The sequence below is a fragment of the Cuculus canorus genome, chromosome 7, assembly GCF_017976375.1.
Source record: "Cuculus canorus isolate bCucCan1 chromosome 7, bCucCan1.pri, whole genome shotgun sequence".
Lineage (NCBI taxonomy): Eukaryota > Metazoa > Chordata > Aves > Cuculiformes > Cuculidae > Cuculus > Cuculus canorus.
The window spans coordinates 16,174,349-16,200,769 of NC_071407.1; the positions used below are offsets into that span (position 1 = coordinate 16,174,349).

The 26,421-nt window shown below is 35.8% G+C and overlaps 1 protein-coding gene across 9 annotated transcripts in view; it reads right to left on the bottom strand.

The window, feature by feature from the left end:
• Positions 1-1,071: 1,071 nt before the first annotated feature.
• DNTT (DNA nucleotidylexotransferase) overlaps positions 1,072-26,421 on the bottom strand; it is a 162,289-nt gene continuing 136,939 nt past the window's right edge. For all 9 annotated transcript variants that reach the window (XM_054072230.1, XM_054072229.1, XM_054072232.1 and 6 more), the window contains 3 exons: positions 25,637-25,900; positions 24,131-24,214; positions 1,072-2,870 (listed from right to left, as the gene is read on the bottom strand). In XM_054072230.1, coding sequence (XP_053928205.1) covers positions 2,784-2,870; positions 24,131-24,214; positions 25,637-25,900 — 435 coding nt within the window. In that variant the 3' untranslated portion in view covers positions 1,072-2,783. The remainder of the gene's footprint in view (positions 2,871-24,130; positions 24,215-25,636; positions 25,901-26,421) is intronic.

The window sequence follows — 26,421 nt, forward strand, 5'->3', positions numbered from 1 at the left end:
AGAAAAGAATAGTGATATCCTTTTTTTCTTACAGGATTGAATCAGTTGACAGAACCTATGCCTGGTATCTTCTCCTCCACAGGTGGCATAATTATAAGTGATGCAGAGGCAGGCAAGATGGGAGTTAAGAATTTCAAACATTTCTTTATGTGGAAATCAGAATGTTTCATATTTCCTCCATGGCTTGAAGTATACAAAACCAGCACAACTGGAATGTATAATTTCTGATAAATATTGGCCAAGTAGTAAGTATATTTAGATAAGGTATGTAGCTTTTATTCTCTTCCACTAGGACTGAAAAACTGTCATTGCCACTTAAGTGTCAGCATCCTAATGCAAAACAGAGAGAAGGTGCTTCATACATCAGCACAATAAAGCAAGAAGCAATGCCAGTGCTTTCTAGTTAAAGCAATTTAGAAAGCAGCATTGTATTTTCAGCTCAGCTAGCAAAACTGCACTTGAAAGTACAGTTTTATTGGCACAAGCAAGAATAAAACTCTAAGCTCTTATCACATTTTTCTACTCCTCTGACAGAGGTTTTAGAACAGTTTGCAATACAGTCCTCTTAAAAGTCCATTCCTCAGTTGAATGGAACAAGTAAACAAAATCAGCATATTTTTGCTCAATATCGAAAATGTCATGGAACTATATCTCTACAAAAAAGTCTTGCCTATATTGCTACTAATGTTATCAAATTAGATTTAAATTACAGAATTTAAATTGCCTATATCATAAAATTAAGATTAAAAAAATTATAGAATGGATTCATAGTGTAGCATGCATTTCTTGCAGTAAGTCTGATAAAGCAATTCCTGTTTAGCTTTTATTTCAGGTTGTTTGATAAAGCTTAAGAAATGTCCTTACTACCTGCGGCCCACATAGATGTGTTTATTGAATAAGGTCCTTGTAGCCAAACTGGATCCTTTGTTCAGAAATAGGAATAATTTTCCTACAGTCACTTTTGGGATGGACTCTCTAACATTTTACCTTGGCAAACAAATTCATAAAACTGAATAAGAATATTTTTCATTAATACAGTAGAAGAGATAAGAAAGTGGGATGTGCATGCTGTACCCTAAAAGATACGGGAAACAAATAAATATAATTTAATGTGAACTGATAGTTTCAAAGTGTTTCTATAGTATTGAGTCTAATCACAATATGAATTAATACATTTCACAAAAATACAGCTACTACCTATTTTACTACCTAGAAATGGATGGTTGCATATAAAACTGTACATTGGAAGTTTTGTTAATACTTGTACTATCCTGTCTACTGTTCTAACAAAATCATCCTCTGGAGAAGCAGCTTCTCAGAAGTTCCTATTTAATTTTCTCCTACCAACAATGGCTTTGGCACTTGTACTTTAAGTCATTCATCCTGTATTAAGTGCTACATTTTTAAACCTTGGCATATTTTATGCATGTCTAGGAATTTCAAGTCTACGTTGCCATGGAGTATTGCCATCATTAGAATATGGGAAGCCATTACTGTCAGTAATAATTGTTGTGCACAGCCCTGTCATGCCAAGATGTGATATCAGCCTTAACAGGGAAAAAAATCAGGCTTTTAAGAAAGAAAATTGTTTGACCAGCCTCGGTGTTCTTTATCACCTTTATTCTACAAATGACAAATGAAAGGTCAGTAAGTAAGTTTATATATTAAAGCACTAAATGCCTTTGTTCATTAACGGATAAATGTATTACAAACTTTTCAGAATCATTACGGTCAGAAGAGATACCTGGAAATTCTCTGAAAACAAAATATCTCATAGGATTACTTGTATTAGAAAGTCTTTCACATCTAAGATTAATATCTGACAAAAAAAGAGAGAATACCATTCCAGAGCAGCCAAAAGCCAAACAGCTCAGGTAAACTTCCATTCCAAAGCATACGTATCTACTAATAAACACATCTCCAGCTGTCTAAATTGAGCACAGACAATTAAAAGCTCTCACTCCACAGCAGCATCAGCCTGCGAGTTAAAGCAGTTGTTTTCATGCAGGTTATAATTCAAATTCCTTATTGAGGACCATCATATCACCACTTGAATCTTCTTTACTCCAAATCAGTACTCCAAATTGATATTATTTTTTTCCTCACAATTGAAGAATGCTTTTGAGTCATTCCACTTGTACTTTCCAAAACCTCTTCCCGTGAAAGGCTTTTAGCTCTTACTGAACTCTCAACTTGTTTATGATTTTTGTAGAATGGTGCCCCACCTGTAAAAATATTACAAATGAAGCTTCTACTTGCTGAGAAATTAGTTAGACTGCCATACTAGCTACTGCCTGGGTCATTAAGCCTTATATACTGCAGCAATTTTATATATAGACTCAGCAAAATACTTAAATTCTGTTAAAGGTAACCATTCATTTCAGTAATTTTTGGACGCAGCTCAAACATTTTGTATTGTTTAGGTATTGCAATAGCTGACAGTATTTTAACTAGGAAGTGTTATTCACAGGAACATTACAATCCTATCACAAGCAAAAATTTCACCAGTTTCAATTTTTTCCCCAAAAGAAGATCTATCTTTTCATTCCCACGTAGAAACTTCAAAGACTAAAATGGAAAATACTGGAAAGGGTTTGGAAGAACTTAAACTCTTGTTTTCTAGGAACATCAGCATATATATAGTAGCTTCTAACTAATATATTTTTAATTTTTTTTAGTTGCCATAGAGAGGCATATTTATATATATATATGTATAAATCAGACTGCAAAACAGGCAGAAATACTGTTGCTACCAACTGATGAAAGTACAGTGGCAAATTGTTTTAAGCATTCCTTTCCCATGGTTCAACATAATCCAAGCCAAGATGTGCGAAGATTTCTTCCTCACTTCCAGCTTTGAGAAAGATCCTCTGTGGAAGAATTTAAAAAAAAGGAAATCAATAAGGATGTTAGAAGGAAATTTCAATTAATGTTTTTTGCTGTTTAAAAGGACTCATTTTTGACAGTTCTACTCATTGTATCCTCTACAGAATACACTGTCTTCATCTCTGTGCTGACCTTGCAAGATAAAGTAAGTTAAAAAATAATTCTAAAGCTGCTTAATGCTGTCAGTTCTAATGACTAGTTTACAACTTGTTGTTTTGATTTACTTTTTCAAGACTCTGTGCAGAAGTATTAGGACTAAACTCAAAACATACACTTTCCTTCCATGAGGGTCAATAGCTTGACTTTCTTAATAAAACCATCAGTGTTTTTTTAATTAATGTAGTAGCATTCTCTAGGAATGCATTCAAGCTGATTCGATGGTTACACTAGTTATGTATAGCCAAGTTTATATGAGACACTTTTCATATTCAAACGCACTATATTAGAAATTTCAGGGAATAATTTTGCCCATTTCTTCAGAGATTTTATTTATTTATCCACTTAAAATCAAATCAGGACAAAAATGGTATGGCTTTTTGCTTTGACATCTGTAGTATAAGAAAAGTCTCTTCTTTTCTGAGGTTTTTATCCTCCACCATGAAGTTCTCGATGTGTGAACATTTAGACTCTGGGACAGTGCCCCAGGTGAGTACAGAGCATTGTAGGAGCATGAAAAGCTCAAAACAATCACATATCTGTAATGAACCAAAGCTATGCGTGAAATAGCAAAGATTGCCTATAAGGCATAGAAAAATAATGTTCTTTTTTTCCTAGGAAGTACAAATGTCAGATTCTAGAATAAAAGGAAACAATGAAAAACGTTGTCCAGGCAAAACTGATCCTTCTTCATATAGAGAAGAATAGAAAAAATGGTAGAAAACAAATTATTGCACAGAATAAAAGAAAAGGAGAGAAGACATTGAAAACTGCTCATTGGATAACAACACTAGAGATATTTTTTCCCAGAGTTGGTCCTGGGAGGATGGGATTTTAAAGCTCTTTCTTTTGTTTTGTTTTGTTTTCTCTTACTAGTAAGAATAAGCGAGAGCAACCCATACATGTAGATTACTGCAAAAAAAGTAAAACAAGAAAAAAAATCTTATATTTGTAGACAGATGTTATAGATACTCTTTAATAGAAGGTCCTCAATATCTCTGGGACCCCAAATTGCATCCCATTTCTTTTGTTCTGTCACTTTGTTTTTCTGCAAGAAAAACTCATTTCATTTGCTTGGCAGGGAAAATTTCTAATACAAAGAATCTGATGCTGAATATCATTCTCAGTAGCTGCAAACCATGTTTCTAAATGAATCTCTGACTGATATCTGCCAACTGCTTTAGCAATGTAAGTGTTATTAATGTGAATCATAACCTATTATTTTGTTTCTTTGTCAATCTATGTAGACCTTATACCGTGATGAAAATTTGATTATTGTATTCACTACTGTTCTTTCTTCCTTTCTTCTTTTCTTTTTGCTCAAGAGAAGTAATGATCTGCTTGCATACTTGTGATTTTTTTTTTTCAGCTTCTTACTAATATTCAGCAGATCCAAGCATGCTCAATCAACATCAATCAAACTTACAAAAAACAATGCCCTGGAACAGCTGGTATCTCTCCATTTTTATCCCATTTATTCAAATCTGTTATTTCAATGGATGTAAATATTTGTGGTGGCAAACATGACCATTAACTACAGCAACCATGACCATTAACTACACCTAATGTAGAACAGCTGCCATTTAAATGTTTTCTTATGTGAACTGCTACCTCTTATTTCTCATTTTGGCACTAATGATCAATAATACTTTTGAAGAAAAAGAAGCACAGAATGAAGGCAGAGAGTTAGCACTACTTGATGATATCCTAACTAGCACTGCAAAATTTCAAACAGATGTTTTGTCACTTGGTTTCATCTCACATTTTAGTATGATGAAGCCAGCAAAACAAAACCATTACTTAATGAAGTAGAATACAAGTTTTAGGTATATAATTCAGCACTGGTCAACAGCACATATTTCTTTTGGAGGCAAATACCAATCTTATTGATTTGGTACATATACCATTTAAATAATCAGAAAAAGTTGGATGCACTGGAAAGTACATCAGAACCCTTTTTCTTTTCCATTTCTGGAGTATCTTCATGTGTCTCTTTAACTTACTTCTTGAGCAGTTCAACATCAGTATGTTGACTCTATGTATCAAGATAGGAAATCTTAAAATATGGTTGGCAATTTATCTGGTAAAGACACAGAAGAAACGATGCCAAGAAGTCAGAGAGTAGTAGAAATTACTTTGCACAAATTCTTGATTTTCATAACACAATGGATCTTGTTATTAAACGAAAACTTGGGCCACTTGACATGCATTGTTCATACATTAAGCAACCTTTACTTTCAGTAAGCCTAGATAAATTCTTCAGGCTGTTGAAATGAAATTATACTGCTTAGACACCCACCCAGCTTAGCTCTACTGCGACCATCCATCTTCCTTCCTACTGCTTGGTCAGGAAGGAAATACTGCCATGACACTACCTTGAACAAAACAATACTTCGCTCAGTTTTCTCACTCAGGAGACACAGAAGCCATTGCTTTTCCCCCAGCTGGTCTGCCAGCTTTGCATACACAAAGTTCCTGAAACAGTCTACCCATGCCCTCCGACAACATTAACATAGCCTTCTTGAAAGACACGCATTTAATCAGATTCCAAGTAGACCAATATCCTGCTAGTGTGTTGCAAAATACAAAATTGAGTAATCTATTTTAATTAGCACTATAAATAACTCTCAGCCTGTCACCATGGCATTTCATTACTATTTTCCCCATCTTAAGATGAACTTAGGAAGTTAGTTTGAACATGACTACCTCCAAATAAAAGCCAGTAAGCCATGTAGACACTACAGTTGATGAAATGGGATTTAATGGTTTTGTACTAGCAGAACCTGCTGAAGAGCAAAGTTCTTCAGGTTTCAATGTATAATATGCCACCCAATATTCTGAAGATTAGACAATGTGGAAATTTTATTAATTTCTTTCTTTAAACCCTATCATGCTTGGTATTAGCTGAGAATCTGGAATTAACTATGAATTAAGTGGTCCGACTCTATTTGATACACTATTTGAGCATTTACTCTTGGAATAAGTCATAGCAAAATCAATCCCTTTCAAACAGCAAAGAATTTCCTTCCATATCCCATTTTTCCTACTCTTCTCATAGTGCTGACTTTTCTTTTCTCTACAGCTGTTATTCAGAAAGAATGCATTCATACACCAGTGGATTTCATTATCTTTTGGAAAACTATGACATTGTGAAGGAGGCACCCTCCTTCCTTTGGCAAAAGACCCTCAAGGGCCATAATCATTAAGGTCTGTCTGGACTCCTTCTGACACACTGTTTCATCAAATAAATTGGGCAGAGGGTGCTGTGTGTGTGGAGTGGAGGACATAGAATATTGCCAATAGTATCTCCTTAGCAAATTACAAAATTGTTTGATACAACTTTGATTCTAGACAAGTATCTGGGAATGTCATTAATGTATACATATGTGCTAACCTTCTCTTTGTACCTTGATGACATTGCATGCTTTAAAATGGCAAACACTTACAAATGTTAGTTAAGGGTTTTCTCGTTTAGATTTGGTGTTCTCCCAGTAATTTTTACATGGTTTCAAAGGTGATATCTATTAACATCAGTTTAATTACCTTAATATTTGCTTTCCTTTTTTAAATTATAAAAATGGAGATATAATAGAAATATGATTATCTCTAACTTTGTAGTATTTCCAGTATACTGAATGATGAATACCAAGCACTCCAAAGCCTCATCACTTTACATGTCTGGAATTATTACATTGACTGTAATAAGAACAAAAGAACTGTGAAGGCTGAAACATAAGTAATCCATCGAGTAGCAAATACTTTCCACATAATTAGCAGTGGGATTGTTGATGTATGTTTACCTGACCTGAGTGGTACTCTATCTGTTCTTTGCCACTGGGCCATTTTTGCTAGAACAACTGTTGATGTACCACCACTGGATGCAGGTCACGCTAGTACTGCAGAAACTTTTAGGAAGATGTTACTTTCAATAAATTAGCCTTTTACAATGTAGATCTTAAACGTATTTCATTATTTTTATATTTACGTTTCATTATTTTATGATATATGATTTTCAGATCACATTGACCTAAACTCCTGCACACCGTGTTGAAGATATTCAGCTAACGATGGAGTCTGATCATTCGATTAAAAATGTCTGTACAATCTTGTCCACAAAACAATACATTGAAGGTTTTTTTGTAACATTTTCTGCAATTCTTAGATTGACTGCAGCTATCTTCTGTACTCTATATTCATACTTTATTGAATTCAGAGCAAGATTCTGACAATAAATGGGTATAGTGTTAAATTATTTATCATCTGTGAAAATGTTAGGAATAACAAATATAGATGCAAACAACTGTCACTTTTACGGGTGAATGTCTATAAATGCTAAAACAATCATTGGGGATTTTTTTCTAAAAAGGTTACAACATTCATAAAATTGTTTCTTGATATATGATTATTAAATGTCATGTGTGACAATAGCCTCAAGCAGCTTCTTCTAACTCGCAAAAGACTGAGGAGAAAAGAAATAAACAGATATTTGAAAGATTGAAATAGTCACATTTTCATTTATTATATTATCAGCATTGCAATGAAAAAGAGTTTAAAGTTCTGTAAAAACAGAAATGATATCTGCCTGAAAGTTAAGAAAAAAAGGAGCAAAGAAGCAAGAAAGCAAACAATATGTTGCTATCTTAGCTGTTAAAGTTTTGCAAGAAAAAATATTATATTTAAAAACAATGTATCTTTCTGGCTTAATTTAATGTGAAGAAGTTCATGTGATTGAAAAACTCAATTCTGCTGCATGGATTTTATCAACGGGAAGTTAAAAGTCCTTAGGCCCACATCTAATGATTTATACCAATATAATTCCACTTGCTTCCTATTTCTGAGACTTAAATATTAGATCCTGTGACTGCCAGGACAAATTCAGTTAGAGGAGAAAAGTAAGTTCTTGGTGCAAAATTAAAGAGTGTCCAATGTTATAGGTTTTTTCATTTAACTACAGTGAGCTGCATGGATTTCTGGTGAACCTTAGCAAACAAGCCTTATGAAATCATGGAAGTTCACTGCTGTTTTTCACCTGGAAGCCTGCTCTGCCTCACTAGCCTGAATATCACCTTTAGCTCACAACCAAAAGAAAACTTGAAAACAATGAAGTCACAGAAAAGTCAACCTCTGGCAAGGAAAGAATATTTTTCAAACAAAAGGTCAAGTGCCAAAGCCAACCACTGAATGCACTGAATGCAGATGTCTAGGAATTCTTTGATGTGACAAGGACCAGTGACAAAGAAACCGAGTCCAGAAAGTCCAAAAGAAGACAAGACAAACAGAGAGAACATATGTTCTGTTTCAGCTACACACTTCTCTCAGGAAGGTCACTCGGAAAAGAGGTAATCAGATTATACAGACTGATTGATGAAAAATTACCCAAATTCACTCCATGACACAATTAGTTGGACATTCTATTTATTGACAATTAAGTTACTGCCAGTCCCAAAATAAACACTTTGAGTAGATCACATTCTTGATTCCCCATCAACTTCAATTAAGTTTATGCTGGAATCATAATACAGAGACACTAGTAACAGTTTCTAAAAATAAATAAAAAATAACAGCAGAGAGAAGGACAAAAGAGAGGATGTCAGTAACAGACAGGCAAAAGACCAAAAACAGGATGGAGGAAAGTGTTACTGAGTGATTGACTTGACATGACCTCATCCTGCTGCCTCTTGTGCTAACACTTCTTACAATACTGAACATGTTGATGAGCTTCTGCTGTTCAGCATTTTCATACAAACAATGTATGCAACACATACAGCAAGTCAGGGATGTAAGACTTAAGAAAACAGTGAAAAGAAATGTTTAGCAGAATTTCAGTTCAGACACTGCTCCTAAATTGCTTTTTTTTCAAGTAGATATTAACTCAGGCTAAAATCTCTAATGAAATTACTCAGAATGCTCTACTCCAACCAAAATTTACAGAATCACACAAAGTCACTCCAACCACTGGCCAGCCAAACAGCAAAAATGAAAGGGTGCCTAGAAAAAAAAGTAAAGGAAAGAGAAGCTGGGGGAAAAGCAATAGTCTAGATAAACCTCTTCAGATCTTAATAAAGCCCTGTAGCAAATGGAATAAAAAGCATTAACCTGTTTTTTTTTATCTTAATGGATTTCTGAACAAGTGGGTTTCTGAGAGGAAGGTGCAGGCAATTCCTGCAAAGTGACTTAGCAAACACAGCAGCTGCAAGGGAGGGTGAGGAAGGATGTTGCAAACCTAAAGTGTCTCAATCTCTTCCTGTTCAAAATTTGTTTACTCGCAAAAAGATATTCCGACCTTCTCCATTACAAAAAGCAATCACTTTCTGGAGTGATTTCTTGTAGACTGATCTTGTGTGTTGACTGGGCCAGTTAATATCTCTGAAAGGTTAAAGCCACAAGGTTTAAAGAAACGTATGAGAAAATGCGTGAATACTATCTACAGCAATGTTATTTGATTAGTATGATTGATAATAATACAAGAGATGCAAGCAAAAGGTAGCCTTTCTCAAACATATTTCTTTAAAATCTTCCCTGAATATCTAGCTCCATGCCATATTCCGCTCTCACCATGTAGAACTTGAGTCATGGAGCATCACCCTAACTACAGCAGAGGGCTGTGACTTTATTTTATATGTCAAAAAGGAATACATGTGGTAGTACAAAGAGTTTTAAACTGAAATAGCTAAGAGGCCCCCAGCACTGCCATTAACACTTAAAAATTATTGAATTCAGTAGCAGAATTTGATTATATCCATAGGGACTATGATTCTATTTTCTTTCAACAGCTTGATGTGCACCTCAATCCATGCATTTACAGCCATCGATAGAAGGATGCAGACGCCGCACCAGGGTTTCCCTCTGTCATGTTCTGCCACACAGCCTACCTTCAGTATTGCAACCAACTCTGCTCCATCTTTACTGACTTGTAATGACCAAGATTAAAGCATACTTTGAAAAACCTATTCAAGAAGCCAGCTATTTTATTTTACTTTTCTGTGCTGCTCTTAACTTTACAAGAAATTATGTTGTACATCTTTGGCTGAAAACACAAATCTGCTCAGAGCTTCAGTGCAAAAAATAGCTTTGCAATTATATACCACTGACAGACCCAGAAGTCTGTAAAGCAACTGTAGAGAAAGTGTTACAGAAGATCCATAAATTTCTGCAGTACACTGAGCGATATGAGGTAGGGTGCCTTCAATTGACAATGAAAGTATGGGAATACAATGTAACATCAATCTATAAAATGGTGGCTACTTCTCCAAAATAATCAGCTGACTCAATAGGATACAAAAAGTGCTAACGAGAATAACTGTAATCAGTGGCTTTCACAGTGAGCCAAATGATTTTATGGAGATGGAAGGGAGGAAACAGAGGAAGTAAAGAGGAAAAAAAAACTAGGTAAAGCAATTTCCAGACAAAAATGCATGTAATCCTGTTACTATATAAGAGGTTTCAAATATTTGCATTCAATGATTATCTTGTGGAGTATGAATGCTGCCAGAAAACAACACAGAAAAAATGAAACTTCTCTGTGGTCTTAATATTCGTACTGCTCGGCAGCCTGAGAGGAACAGCATCCATCGCTAGTCAGTGAGACAAGAAGACACTACTTTTTGAAAAAATGTGACAGGATCAAGCCCTAAGGAACTGTGTAGTAATCACCTGTTAGTATATTTCACTCTGAGTAGTATTTCTCTTCTTTACGGTCAGCACATATTTTTCACATTTTGTGGATTGCTATAATATCTGAGCATCTACCTTCTAGTACTTTCCTAAGCAATACAACTAACAACTTTCAGGTGTTTTTCCTTCCTGTTTTTACCAATCATTTCCTGTTCTTTTTCTTTTTTTCAGAGAGAGATTTTTCTTTTTAAGACTGAGTGCTGGTGATTTTTGCTTTGCTGGTAATTAGATACTTTGCTAAATATTTATGCTATGTTTGTGAACGAGACTATCAACAATACAAACAATTTCATGATAATTATAGGAAAATAAATACTGAAGTACTAATTGTGCTAGAAATGTAAAATATTTCATTAAGTTCAATAATAATAATATTCCACAGCACTGTGTAGACATCATGCATTTTCCCTTTAATGGTATCATCACAGTTAATAACCTGAACTGCCTCTGACATTATATTATCTCCAAATGTACTTTTCATGTTTAACTGACATTTTCTATAGTAATCATATCACCCTGCCTGCTTTAAAATAAAAACTAACTTGTTCCTAATCCAGCTACAAATAAGATGATAAATAAATCAGAGAGAAAAAAATTACATTTTGAAATGACATTATAACAAACTGTGATTGAAAAAGCAGCATTACAAGCATTACCCATTGACTCAATACCCTCAGGAAAAAAATCATGTGTAATGGTACTGATGCAAAATAGTGCAGAGGAATTTATTCTAATAATTCTGGGCATGAATAATTTTTGAAGGTAATAGGAGTCAGAATCGTAAATTCTCATTTCATTTTACCACTGGACATGTCCCGTGCTTTTAATCAGAAATATCATACTCGAATATTTCTCTTACGACTGTTCTCTATCTCTAGTTATAGGCTTATTCTTATTAAACTTCTAAAAAATAGGAAGTAGATTCACTCAGTAAAATAGAATAATCAGCCTAATGTTATTATATTCTAGGCAGTTACCTATTGACTATTTCATAACATGAAGTAGCAAAATGTCTTTAGGCTTTCTACATGCAAAGTACTGACTCCGAGTAGCTTTGAAGAAGCAGAAAGAAAAAGACCAGTGCTGAAGACCTGACACTTTAAAATATTAAAACACATCAATATTATCTCTTGATTTAACAGGATTAGCACTTTTTTCTTTGCTACAATTTGGTTTGTAAACAATACCATGCTGTGCATAAAACAGAACTATACTCTGGTTAAAATGACAGATATATGGTTACTTTATTGTAAACACTACATAGTTATGAGTCCAATCTCCCATTACCACTTTAATAATTAAAAACATTCCAGAATAAATAAACAGTATAATACATTACCATCCAGACTACTAGAATATGTTTTCAGTATCAGGCACACAAACTGAAGAGAAGCTTTGAACTTTCTATCTGACAACTCAGGCAAAAATTTTAACGTGTTAAATAACACATTCTTGTAAACAAAACCAAAACAAAATCACATTGTCCCTGTAGTTCTTTGATAATGTGTCCCATCACAAATCACCAAAAAGATTAGCAGGGATTACTTCCTTTTCCATTTTAGGTATATTTCTGTTTTGCTTTAAGTCTATGTTATTTACAGTAGCTTTAGCTTGTCAAATACTGTTAAGTTGGTTTATTGAAATTTTCTTTATAAAGGTTCACACGAATGAATGAAACAACAAAAAATGAAGAATTCTGGATTTTATGAAACACAGTTGAGTGTAATTCAAATGGTATTATTATAAACAAACCACTTGAAAAAAACATTACTGAGATTGCAAAATCAAAGACCTGCAATTTAAGAAATCCCAGAAATCTGTTGATTGTATTTTAACCTTAATACGGTTTTCCTGTGTATATTCATACAGACATTTTTTTCTTCAAAGACATTTTACTTCCTTCAATTCCCCTAAAAAACTTAGGCTTCATTTGGTAGTCAGAAAATGCACTGTGCCATGGGGCTAGTGGATATTTTTGCTGGCAGCATCGACAACAATCTTTGGTTGTAAGCCAGTGTGGGATCAATCAGTCTTAGAAAACTGAAATTTTACTGCCTGTAACTCCTCTAGCTCTCCGTTTCCCCTACTTCCCTATACTAAGTTGCAGTCTTGATCTCTCCCCTTAGATTTCTAATCTAACCTCAGGCTCCAAACATGCCATATCGAGAGTAAAGTGAGATAAGCTCAGTTTACTTACCAGTTTGGGAAAATTGAAATTTCACCCATTTCTTATTGCCAGTTTAGAGCATTAGCCTAATGAATTTACTTTTTAGTCCTGCAGTCATATCTCTTCCCTGTCATTCTTTGTCCTGCCCTTTTCAGCTCAGTCTCTTCAGCCAACCCAGATTCTTTTCCACATTGCAGCCTGTAATCAAATATACACTTCTAAATTCTGCATCATTTTTCCCAGCCACTCTGTATTTCCTTATCAAATCTGTACATCCACCACAGACTTCCCATTCTCACTCCCACTCACTACCCTATTTTCCTCTCTGGCTCTGGAATGTTTCATTTCCAGTTTTCTTTCTCCTTCGCTAGGCAAGAGACCAGCATGGCTGAGTCAAGACCTGCTAGTCAAACAAACGGGCAAGAAGGAAATGCACTGGGAGTGGAAGCAGGGAGAGGTATCCTGGGAAGTGTACAGGGATACTGCCAGGTTGTGTAGGGATGGGGTCAGGAAGGCCAAGACACAGCTGGAGCTGAATTTGGCAAGGGATGAAAACAATAAGAAGCACTTCCACAGGTATGTCAACCAGAAAAGGAAGGCTGAAGGAGCGTACCCCCCTGCCTGCAATGAACATGAGTGGCAGACTGACAACAACAGACGAGGAGAAGTCTGAGGTACTCAACAATGTTTTTGCCTCAGACTTCACTGGCAGCCTGTCTTCCCACTACTCTCAAGTCGGTGGATATACAAGGCAGGGACTGGGGGATCAAAGTCCCTTCCACTGTAAGAGAAGATCAGGGTCATGAGGAACCTGAGCATGCATAAGTCTATGGGACCTGGTGAGATGAATCCCAGAGTCCTCAGGGAACTGGCCAAGACAATCTCCATCATATCTGAAAAGTCATGGCAGTCAGTGAAGACCCTGGTGACTGGAGAAAGGGAAACATTACACCTATTTTTAAAAAGGGAAGAAAATTTTTACAGTGAGGATGGCAAAAGGCTGGAACAGGTTGCCCAGAGAGGTGGTAGATGCCTCAGCCCTGGAAACATTCAAGGTCAGGCTGGATGGGGCTCTGAACAACCTCATCTATCTGAAGACATCCCTGCTCCTTGCAGGTGGGGTGGACTACATGACCCTTAACAGTTCCTTCCAAGTCAAAATGTTCTATGATTCCTCTCAATTTTGTTTTTCCTTTTAACAGCAAATCTCAGACTATGTTACCTGCCCCACATTCAATAACTTACCCAAGCATACTCACTGAATAATTTAATTAAAGCACTTGAAAATGGTTGGCTCTTTACTGCCCTAGAAATTAAAATGAATAAAAAGTAGAGTCAAAATATTTTGGATTTGAACCTATTTATGCATTCTGAGAGCCCTCTTCATTAGCAGTGCAGGTTTCACTGAACTGTTCAGAAAACACACTGAGCAAAGGAAAGAACAATTAGGTACATTTATCTTTGTGTTAGACGTACAGCTTGCTATTAAAAAGGTATTAGATTTAGCTAAACATATAAATGAATTATATGCAGATTTTGTAAAAAGTAACTATCATATGCTATACATGAAACATTTAAACTGCTGAGAGAACACCGGAGAAAAGCACACTTTGGAAGAAAATGCATAATCATTTTTTAATTTATGAAGAGGTAAGAAAACCAGACTATTTTAGTTCTTAATTTTAAAAATAAACCAGGTGCAAAAGGAACAAATCCCCCAAATCACATATGCAATTTCTGCTTTCCTGAGAGAGTGAGAAGAATTGGAATTTAAATGAAAGTATATGCATCTGTTTACAGTGACTCAGTGCTTAATTGTAGTAATGATTGTGTGAACAACTGATCACATTGGAAATCAATATTATAAACTCTGGATCTTTATGTTTACTTTAGCTTTAATCTAGTCATTATTGCAAACATCTAAAGCAAACTCTGCAGCTGCAGCATGTTTAATTCATCAAGATGATATCAAGGCTGACTGTCTTGCTGTTATAACTTCATAGTTTTAGAGCAGCATCTGCCAAAATAAGCCTATAACATCCATTTTTTAAAGAATCATTAAAGAAGTCTCTTTAACTGTGCAAGTAAACTTCTGCAGCCATCATTCTTTTTTCAGTGAAAGCTAGCGTGGAGCAAACCTTCTGAGATGACACAAGAAAACTGATTTTGGGACAATAACTATTGAATACATATATTGAATACATAGTTAAAAGCATGAATATGACACATCTTCACATAATAAAATCAGGTAATAGAATCATAGCCATATATTCTTCCCAGTGATACATGGTTTTGGGCAATAATGTATTGGTTAGTGACAGAAAAGAATCAATGTTTGGAAAACATAGCTGTTTTTGTATTAGGAGACCTGCTCACAAAGTTCTAGGAAATGCAGGAGGTGCCCAGACTTCAGCTATCAGTCCGGCTTCCTCAGAGCTGGTTCCATCCTCTAAGCCAAGCCACCACGCAAACATAACTTTTCCAAGCAGTCCCGGTCACTGTCAGGTAAGACTTACTTCAAAATAAAAGTTGCTGGCTAAGCATCATGCGAGCAACACAGGCTTAGTCTCAGCCAGAGAAAATTCTGAATATCCTGGGAGAGGCTAGAAGTTCAAGCAGGTTGCCAAGCATGGCTGGGTGGGCTGCCTGCTGCAAACACTGTGGTTATCTGTGAAGGAACTACTTGAGCAAAAGATGGTAGCAGCAGAACTCCGCAAACTTACACACGCTCTTGAGCCAGGCCATCAAAGCATTACAGTGATATAATAGTAATTTACCTGGGCTGCAATCACACCTTCATTTGGCTTTACAGATGCCTACAGTGACAAACAGGGTAAATCCTGCCTGCAGAGTCAGTTGTGGATTTTCCTAAATAGAAATGCTTTTTGCAGGGAAGTGATTAAAGACCGTGCAATAGCAATCTTCACATTGTGGAAGAAATCCCAGGATAAATTTTCCCTTTCATGCTTATACTGGTTTCCCAAGGAAAATTAACTGTTCTTTCAAAAAATCGGGAGCATAGAGTTTTACTATTTTCATTGTAATTGCACAGCACTTAATGTTTCACAAATATGGGTCCCATTATAAAGTTTTCAGAGCATCTTCTGAATTTGCTATTCAGAGCAGTTATATAAACTGCCTTTCTTGCTATTCAACAACTAAATAACTTCTAATGCCATTCAAATTCACACAATGGTTTTTAAATGCAAAATTGTCATCAATCTCATACAGTTTTCCGCGTAGAGTGTCATATTTTTTCCAATATTTCTTTAACAATAGAAAACATTAGGGCAGCTATTTCCAGTCTTAAATTTTCATTGGACATAAAACTAATAAATGCTTTCTGCTCCAATAACTCTTCAAAATAACATTGAGTTTGTGCCCCTTCTCTTACAAAACCCCAACAACCCACAATGTTAATGCAAGAACATTCATATGCTAATAATTTAATCAATCTGTTATACCCCAGGAACCCTAGTTTCTCTTTTACAAAAAAGCAGTGCTAATTATTTACATTGTTTCGTTTTGCTGCCTTGACCTACATAAAGTAATAATTGGACTTAAAAGTTATTTTGTGGAATATTGTCGTGAGAACATAGAGTTTTATATAAAATAAAAACCTAAATCTACAAGACAAATCTAACCCTCAGATCCCACAACCAGCTTGAAATTCTCCACTGAGTAGTGATGTGATAAAGGAGCAGAAAAGAGATGCTTTCTATACAACCAGAACCCAGCCGTGAAGCTGTTCCACATGCAGTCACGAGAAATCTCCTGCTACAAAACAGGATTTGAGAAAAGTACCTGCAGCAGCTTCGTGCATTTAGCCCATCCCACCTCTCATTCAGCCTTAGTCCCACACGCTTGCTTATGTACTCAAAAGATAATGGTATGAGGAAATACATAATTCAGAACTTCTGGCATGGAGTAGATGAAACTAGTTCTTATTTTATGCAGTCTTCTCCTATGAAATGGGGAATTAGAGCTCAGATGCTGAACACAGCAGACTTTTACCAGGCTCTTTGGCTCCAAGTACAGTTAAAAACAGCAAACTGCATCAAGAACAGTGAATATACCTCGAAAGAAAGGTAAGAGCAATAGCGAATCCCCACTACAGCTGAAACTGTGTGAAGTACAGTAGCAAAGTTTTAAACATCCTTCTTTACTGTAGCTACAAGGAAGAGTTTCCAAATAGTTACCAAAAAGTAAAGACAACCAAAACCCAGTTTGTTTTCTGACAATATGAGTTCTGAAGGTACTAGTTTTAAATTAATTCAGATAAGTGAGTTTGGTTAGGAAGTAACAGCAAAAGAGATGGATAAACATTGCATTTTAAAAAATTGTGGTTTTATCCACAATATGAGTGATATTGTGGGGCTGGGCTTTCCATAGCCAGGTAGATCTTTCAGAAGCATCTTCTGTAGTTAAGTTTGCAGAATCCTCACACCAAGCCCTACAGAGAAACACTATATATGGGTGCTGCTGACTGAGAATCACTGGAATACAACCTCCTATGATTCCCAGAGAAAAGGCAGTTCTAAGGAACAATATTTCTACTAAACACATGTATAGTCACACAAACATAATATCCATTGTTTTGTGAACCAATCTATTCAGCAAAACAGTAATTAATTTTGTTCTGTAGGAATCTTCCTACTCACTTAAACCTGTGTTTCATAAAAATGGTGTAATTATGAAAACATTGCCCTGAAAAAAAATAAGCAAATAGAATATAGTTTAACGGGAACTTCTTAAAATCTAAACCTCTTTGTGCTTCTGCCAGCTTGCCCATCTTCTCAAAAAACTTGCTTGACAGGCTACTGGGAGCCTGAATTCAAATAAGTCATTTTAATTACATCAGAGCCAGGGTCCCCAGAGCTTATTTGCTCGATGAGCCTGGAGCAGCCAGCCAAGCTGAGTGCCTCAGAGCTTGCAGCCCCAAGAGCTGTCTGAACTTTGAAGGTTTGGAACAGTCTGATCTGTGGATTGTTTCCAAAGCTGAGATTCAAAAAGCATCTCCTTTTGCAGAAGGTGTCAACTTTTTATTTTCCTTCTGATTAAGAATTTGTTCTTAATATTTGTTCATTAAATATTTGTTCTTTCTCCTAGTTATAGGGAAAGGGAAAACTCTGAGTGATCAAAATCCTTCATAAATCTGAACTAATTTTTTGCCACAGTGTTTAATACCTAACCTTACTATTACTAATTCCCATAATTGTGGGAAGGTTAGGTGACTTGCTTGAAACTACACAGAAAATATGGCTACATTCAGGACCTAAGCAGCAAGCTAATAGTCAAATCTCTGGACCATCATCCTTCCTCAGGCCATTTTAGAATAATCTATGAGATCTCTTCAGCTCACACAACTGTCATTTGATTCCAATTTTTGTCCCGCTTCTCATGTTGCTTTTTTTGCAAGCCAAATCAAGATTAAAAGAGAAAATATTCAGAGAACATGAAAACATGAAAATTGCTGGAATACACCCTCTGACATCACTCCTCTGAATAGGTACATGATCCTTTGGCTGACTGTAATCACATCAGTCTACCAGCCTGCCACAATGCCCTAGTACAAATGATACAAGAAAAGACATATACTAGACATGAACAGACCTTCTGTGGAGTAAGAAGAGGCACAAATAGAATAGGTCATCTCCAGATGTTATTTCCAGACTGCATACTCATGCCATCCACGTGTTTAACAGCTGTTCTTGATTGTTTTCTCTGTTGGGCCAAAATACTAGCAGTATGTGCAAAGTTTTACACATAAATTTCAGGGTGAATTGGCTGTGCACTTAAGACATTTCCAAGTTGAGGGCTTGGATGGTGCACAACCCTGAAGAATCAAACTTACAAAATATCACATTTTCAGCCTGCTCATACAACCCTTCCTTTAAATGTTAACAGATATCTAGGCTGTATTTCCTCAATGAGAATAGAAGTTTGTGGGACAACTGTCTTGATGGTCATCAGCATAAACACATCAGATACCAATGACAGACACAGTGTCACAACAATCATGTGGTTTAGCTTTTTTGTAAGGTGAAGGGGGACGTTTTGTATCCAGTGACTACCCATAGATAACCAGAGTGATCAGAGAGAACTTCGTTCAGCCAGACTGCAAGAAATCTGCAGTTGTTTATAACAAATATTGGGTATGTGAATTGGACCTTCAAATGGATGAGCCTTGAGAAAGAACAGCATGACAACAGTCTGACATTTATGCCTAGCAAGCTGCAACCTCAGATTATATCCAGAGACACAGAGTCAGAAAAAAAGACGAATCCAACACATTTATGTGCCTGTGGAATTTTAAGAGTAACAAGCAACAAAAAGGTTTTGCAGCAATGCCGAAGAGCAGCTAACAGCAAATGTCAGAATAACAGAAGTTAAAACAAAATCAGCTTAAAGAAAAAAACACAGCTTTTCTTGATGATGACATTTTGGCAACTTGAATTTCAATTTATTTCATACAGCCTGGAATTTAGGCTGTATTTAAAATGGTTTATTTTAATTTCAGCAGAAAGCCACAGTTTATGTCTTCCAAAGTTACAACAGCTCTCTAAGTAACTCAGAAGGGTCTACTGGCTCCTTTTGATACTGGTGTAAGGAAAGTAATTTCTCAAACTTGCATTTCACAGCACTAAGCTGTAGCCACCCTTTCTACTATCATTCACTGGATTTCAAAGTGGTATTAATAATGCACGAATATATAAAAACTGCAGTTCAGACGGTGAACTGATGAACATGTTACATAAATACACAACATAGGCCCTATTAGCTCCTGTTTAAGTCTATAAACAATGCATGTTGTAACTAAAAATTTGTTATACTGAGTTAAGGAATAAATGACCTCCAATACAAAATGGAGGAGTGTAAAAACAACCAGTGGTACCATGGTTTTCAGCTTACAGACCTTATTTTTTTTGAGGAAGAGCCTATTCTTCAGCTGACCTGGCTTATGGGTCACACAGAAAAACTAAATTCTTTATTTGTAAAAGCACTTCTCCTTTATGCAGAAAGCCTATTGTTCATTCATGATTCAGGAAAGTTTTACAGTAAGACTTTTATTAGCCCAGTTCATAAATGTTGCATGCCATTTGTAGCCAATGCAACAGCAATAATAATATTACAAAACACTCGGAATACGTATTTTCTCCTTCTTCCTGACAGCTGATCAACAAACCCCTGTATTCCATAAGTGTGGGAATCATCACAAGATTGATTTCTAGCTAATGGGAATCATAGAAACATCATATTTCAAGTTGGTATATACATGTGCTCATTTCTATAGCATTAGGATACAGGTCTAAGAGACACAGATTTGGAATACAGTCATCTTTTAATGAAAAATAGGGTGACTGAAAATGGGTAGTAAATTTCAAATTTTTTTGGTCACATTTTTTCTACCAAAGGAAAATCTACAAAATGCCTCTTTATTACACAACTGAAAAAATAATTAGTTTGATAGTTGCACACTGTTTTCCAAAACCCACAAATATATGAAAAAGATTCACACTAGAAAAAAAAATAAATAATCAAGGCTGAGGAATAATTTCACAGTGTAACTTTGTAACGAGTCCCTGGAGGAAATATGTGTTCTTTTTGTTCCTCTCTGCAAAGCTATGTAATTGATTCCTAACTGCTGTGTTAATACTCCCTATTCCTGCCAGAATCCCTTTGAAAATACATTAAAGTAACCAGGACTCTCTCCTGATGCAACCTCTTGAATGCTGGAATCCAGGATTCTCTGACACACATTACATTTCAGGCAGTGAGCCATGGTGGAAGTTCCAGTGCCAAAGGGCTCGTAAATATTAATATAGAAGAATAAAGTATATCAAATTATATATTGGAATGTAGCACAAACCAGGAAACTGGTTTTTTTTTAATAAAAAAAGACTCTCTTATAGGCACTGTTACATTCCAGTTTAAAAAAAATAGATCTATTTGCCATAGCATAGTATATGAACTTATACCAGTTTACAAAATTTTAAATAATGACAGGCAAGTGTTTTCAAAGAATGGATTTGTTCTTCATCAGGATTCAGAATTAGTACGACTGCCTCTGTCTTTTCTTTCCCTTTTGCTCTGCACATACACAGAGTAATAGAAGCAGCAGAATAAAGCAGAAAGGATTTGGCTCAGCTGTTGAATTATATCCCTGTGCCTGAGCCCTGCATGAAAGTTTGTCTATCTGGATGGAGCCAGTGTCATTAGGTAAGCTTTCATCAGTAAACAAGGAGAGGATTATAGAAAAGATGTGATTCAATTTTAACCTATGGTGCCTAATTAATATTAATTAAGATTGTGTTGAGGGATCTTGAACATCTTGCATGAGAGATGTTTCCTGATTGCTTTTAGCTTTGAGAAAGCTTTCCTTTGAGAAACGAAGAGTTCCTACCACAGAGAAATATGTCCCTATGAAACACGTGTTCTAATCTAAATTTAAGAGACAGTACAGGTAAAAGATCTGTGTTTTTACTGCTTCTCCCCCATCAAATGTTTTTTAAGTAAAAGCACTACGATTAAATTAAGGAAGATTCTCTAGACTTCATAAATTTTCTTAAATTAAGAAAAATCCCAAACATTTCACAATTTGGGTATGTTTGCTGAACCAACACTAAAGTTATTAATTCTTTTCATCACTGCTTTTAATAACTTGATGACCCTAAAAATTAATAAACCTTGGTGGTCACATAACTTACTGCAAAATTCTCCTCTTCCACTACGGGTCATCATCTCAGGCTTCACAGTTACAGACATCATTGCTGTACTTTGCACATTCTTGACTTTATTACACAATGGGTGGCAGCGTGGAAGACTTTACATTCAAAATGTCCTTTATGAGAATATCTCCATGCAAAATTACAAAGTTAAAAATAAGAAAAAAATATTTGAAGTTAACACATTAGACTGTAAATAGCTGAATACCTAGTGGGAGGTAGAGGGTATCTCTCTGCTTATTGTTAGAATGACACTATGAAAAAAAAAAGAGCCTATTTTAAGTAGATCATAACTTCAGTGCTGCCAGGTCTGAAATTTTGCATATTTTGTATCTCCCCTTCTTTCTTTCTAGAAAATTTCAGCTAATGTAATTTCCCTATTTCTGAGAATGATACAGTATTCTGCTGTATCATCAGATTGTCATACTTCTTGTTTTGAAATCTGTACTACACAGGTGTTTTGCAGTAGAAAATAAATTTTGGAAATAAACTGGCTGTGACTGGGATTAAATGAGAAGAGGGAGATCTAAGTTATTATTATGGAGGGGGGAAACATTTGAAAGCAGAGTCCCCAGCAGAAAGGGACATTTGATCCCTTCGTGTCATTCATTTGATACATGGAAGTCCTAGACTAAGGACTTTATGGTCAAAACAGTTGAAGTTTGCCCTGAAGCCTTGGGTTTTTTTCCATGCTCCTGTCATAGAATTCCTGCACCACAAGTAAGACAGAAAAATTTTAAAATCTTGCCTCTCAGTCCTCCTATTAATTCTTTTTTGGGTTTGGGTAGTGCAGTGAGGAAATTTAAGTTGACATGTAGAAGGTCCAGAAATTCAGTTACGGCTACAGCTGATGGCTTTAGGAAACATGTCATGGATATACACAATTCTATGTATTTTTCAAAGTCCTGAGGCAGATACTTAACAAGAGAAATGTCAGGCCACCTGCAATGTTTTTTTAGGGCCTTAAATCTTTCTTTGCCTCAGTTCTTTACTTGAGAATTTGGGAAGACAAGAGCACATCTCTTCCCAGTGGGCATTGTGAAGATAAATTCATCATTTATCTGTGAAACATTCTGCCTAGTCCAGTGAAATTCGTGTGGCAACTCACATTTTCTTTTCCAGAAGGATTTGAATGGTATGCCACATATAAAGCCTAAACACAATAAGAAAGTTTTCCACCACTGAATTCTTCAGGGTTTTATGTAAAAGAAGCAAGTATAATGATATGTATTTGTTTACCAGGCAGGCAGATTTTGCTGCACAACAAAAATAACTCTAGCATTTCTTCAATTCTTTCTATTTCCCTAGTGCAGTTACCGGTTACACCTAAAAAGCTATTTAACAGAGCACGTATTAACCTACAGATACTAACATTTGCTATATTATGTTGACACAAAAAGGTTATACTTTGAATGCTCTGAAACTATAAAAGAGAGGCAGAAAACACTGACATCATCCCTGAGTTCATTAAGAAACTTCCCCCTTAGACATTTGTTTGCATATTTACCTATTATGCAATGCTATATTTTCTTCTGAAGCAGCCAGTACAGACAGTTGTTGGAGACAGGATATTTGACTAAACGGATCATTAGTCTGATTATTTCCCCAGGTTTCTATGTGAACTGAGAGTACTGTAGCATCTGAGCCTCACATGCACATATGGAGACAGATAAAATGGAATGAGGGCTTAGATCACTGCTGTGTCTCACAAACAGTGAGACAATGCTGCATTAAACTAGAGATGCTAAAAGCAGTCTCCATTCTATAAGGAACATATAAGAAAGAATAATGTAAAATCTTGACATGGTATTTTTGGCTTCCCCTATAATGACATCAATGGACATCTTCAATATTGATTTTTGCTTATTATTAAAATGGTGTAATACAAATACAGTCAGGAAGCCAGATAAACGCAAAGATCAGTACAACTGTAGCCAAGACCACTTAGACCAGAAATACTACAAATTACTACCAAGACTAGCCAGCCTGACTAAACAGAACTCCACACAGAGTTCTGATTGCAAGGCTTTAAATGCAGGATGATCCCTGATCTCCACTTCCTACCATACCCTATGAAAACTTCCTCAGGCCTTCTTCAATATCCCTTCTTCCTTTGAAATATCAGCAGAATCGCTATTGAAATTCTGCCTGTGACACAGAAATGACCTTTCATTCTGAAATGGGACAGCAAATTACTTTTCTTAAATGCTGCAGGTAAGTTGTTCTCAATTTTGTGAAGTTGCATAATTCCTTTCAAACACCATTTTCTAAGGAATGTTTCTTGCTAAATTTCCTAAATTACCTTAGCAATGTCAAAAAAAAGATTTCTGGATTTACTTGTTAAGATTTAATCAGGCTTTGTCTGTGAAACTAAATCTTGTGAAGGTGGGACTGTTTTACCACATAATAGAGAGATAATCAAGCTATAATATTCTCTCTATTTTTTTAGATAAAAAATAAATCGAAAATGCATACTCAGAAATAAAAACATGATAACTTTATTTCTGAGAACAAACAGTACCTTTCTCCTGTCATATAAGGCATGGTTATCCAATATCATCTTCTTTTCATGAGTAGCATATCTCCGCAAATCACGTCCAAATTGCTATAAAAGATATAACAAATATGAGCAATTTTGACAAATCAAAATTACCTTTTCTATAAAAGCTCCAACACCAAACTAATAAATGACCATGTTAAAATTGACTTTATTAAAAGACAATAGGCTGAAAAAAGGGATTATTTGAAGGGAGAATGTTTGGATAGGCAATGGTCCATCATTTCAGTTGGTTAGTCTGAGAATAGACAGGCACTGTACAGGAAAGTAAGCTTATGAGCCTATTATGGCCTCCAACAGTCTGCAGGTGAATTAGCTCAATGGGAAGTAGGAGCTGAGTGAGGCACAGAAAGATGGAATCATTGTCTACTCAACCAAAAAGCTTCACAAAGTGCATTTTTAGTCTAGGGACCCACCTACGGAGTTGAGAGAAAGGCTTTTAAGTCCTTCCGGGATAAGGACCCCAAAGTCTGCAAAGCTTAATCCAAGGTCTGGATAAATACATTTTATCATCTCAAAAAAGAAAAGTTACTGAAGTAACTCATCAGCTCAGCAGGACAACACATGAATTGCAACATTTTCCCTGGTCTAAACCATCTCGTTTCCTATAACCTGAGTAGAACAGAGTCACAATGCACCTTCACTGCTTTTAGCACATCGAAAAGATCATTCAGAGCAGGTTCAGGAGTTCTCTGCTATATCGTGTAATCACTCCCTAAGAAAATGAACATCAGAAGGCAAGCATGTTGAACAGATTAAAAAATAATTCTGCCTGGAGTGAGATTAATAATTTGAGTCTTTAGTTTGCATTTAGACAGAATTTTTTATGTTGTAAATAATTTATTATTTTCTATTATAACCACTGACTATAGCGTCTATTGTGAAAGTAGCTATAATTCAAGTTTTCTGAACTTATTAAAGTATCAATCAAATCATTTTATTCTAATTCAAAACCAATGTGTAAATTTTAAAATTTCCCAATTGTTTATGATTTGAAACATTCAAAGTACAACTGAAACAAAACATTTTATCTAATCCAAAAAGAAAGAAATCAAATTGTTTTCAATTTCCTAAAAAAAAAATAAGTTCCAATGCAGAGCTTCTCTTCCTCAAATGTTTAATTTCCTGTAAAATTCTGTGACACTTTCCAAGTCACCTCCGTACTCAGTAACAATTCACATTGTTTGTTAACACTAGTATGATGTAAAAAGACTGAACATCCAGCTTTTCAGTCTGTGAACCTAAACACAAAGCTTCAAGGAAAACAGATGTTAACTCCTCTAGAGACATCCATAAATGTCAGTGATGAGTTCATCAGCTCCAACCTATGATCATGGGCTGATGACAGCATGAAATGTGACATGTGGCGAGAAGGGACATTTTTCAATAATCCATGAATTCTGAATAGTTCTGCAACAGCAAAAATAGGTTAGCAATTCTAAGAAAACCTAGACTGTTGTGGTTACTTACCCGCGAGCCTGTCCAGCCTAACAGAGCATATGCGTATTGCTCAAAGGGGGTTATGACAAGATCCACGCGGATTGCCTTCCAGTCTTTGACTTCTGCCATATCAAATTTTTCTGACGTGTTGTAACTGCTCTTGTCTACTTTCGGTTGATATAATTTTAAAATCGCAAAACACTTCTGAAAATTATCCATGGCATCAACTTTTCTGCTTGGTAGCTGTTCCCTTACAAATGTTGATTCAATAATATCACAATATAGCAGTAAGTCCTAAAGAGAAGACATTGTTCACATTAAATTGCTGGACTGGTTTTACTGAAATTCCAGTGTTTCTAGACAGTTGTCTTAAAAATTAATGTAAAATGCAGTTACGGTAAACACACAACTGTGCTGGGCCAAATCTGGCTAAGTAGAAACATGAAACAGCTGCAGCTTTTGGAAAAATATCAGCAGATCCTTTGACCGAAGTCTGCATTGATAGTCATCTGACAGTAGTGATGTCCTGCCCTGTACTAAGGAGACAGTAATTGCAATTCTTCCCCTTCATCCTTTCTTTCTAAGCCTTTTGTAGTTATGTCAATAGAAATTTCTCAGTAGGGACTGATGCTTTCCTACACGGCAGATGTCTAGAAAAACAGATTAGTCCAACGCACAGTCTTGCTGACAGATTCCAAACAGAGCATTTGGATTGTGCCTGTTGTGCAAGATCTCCTTGTGACAAGGTGTAGAGTCTCCAGAGAGGTGGAAGGGCTCTGCCCATGCCTTTTGTTTGAAGGGAGCGCACCAAAAAT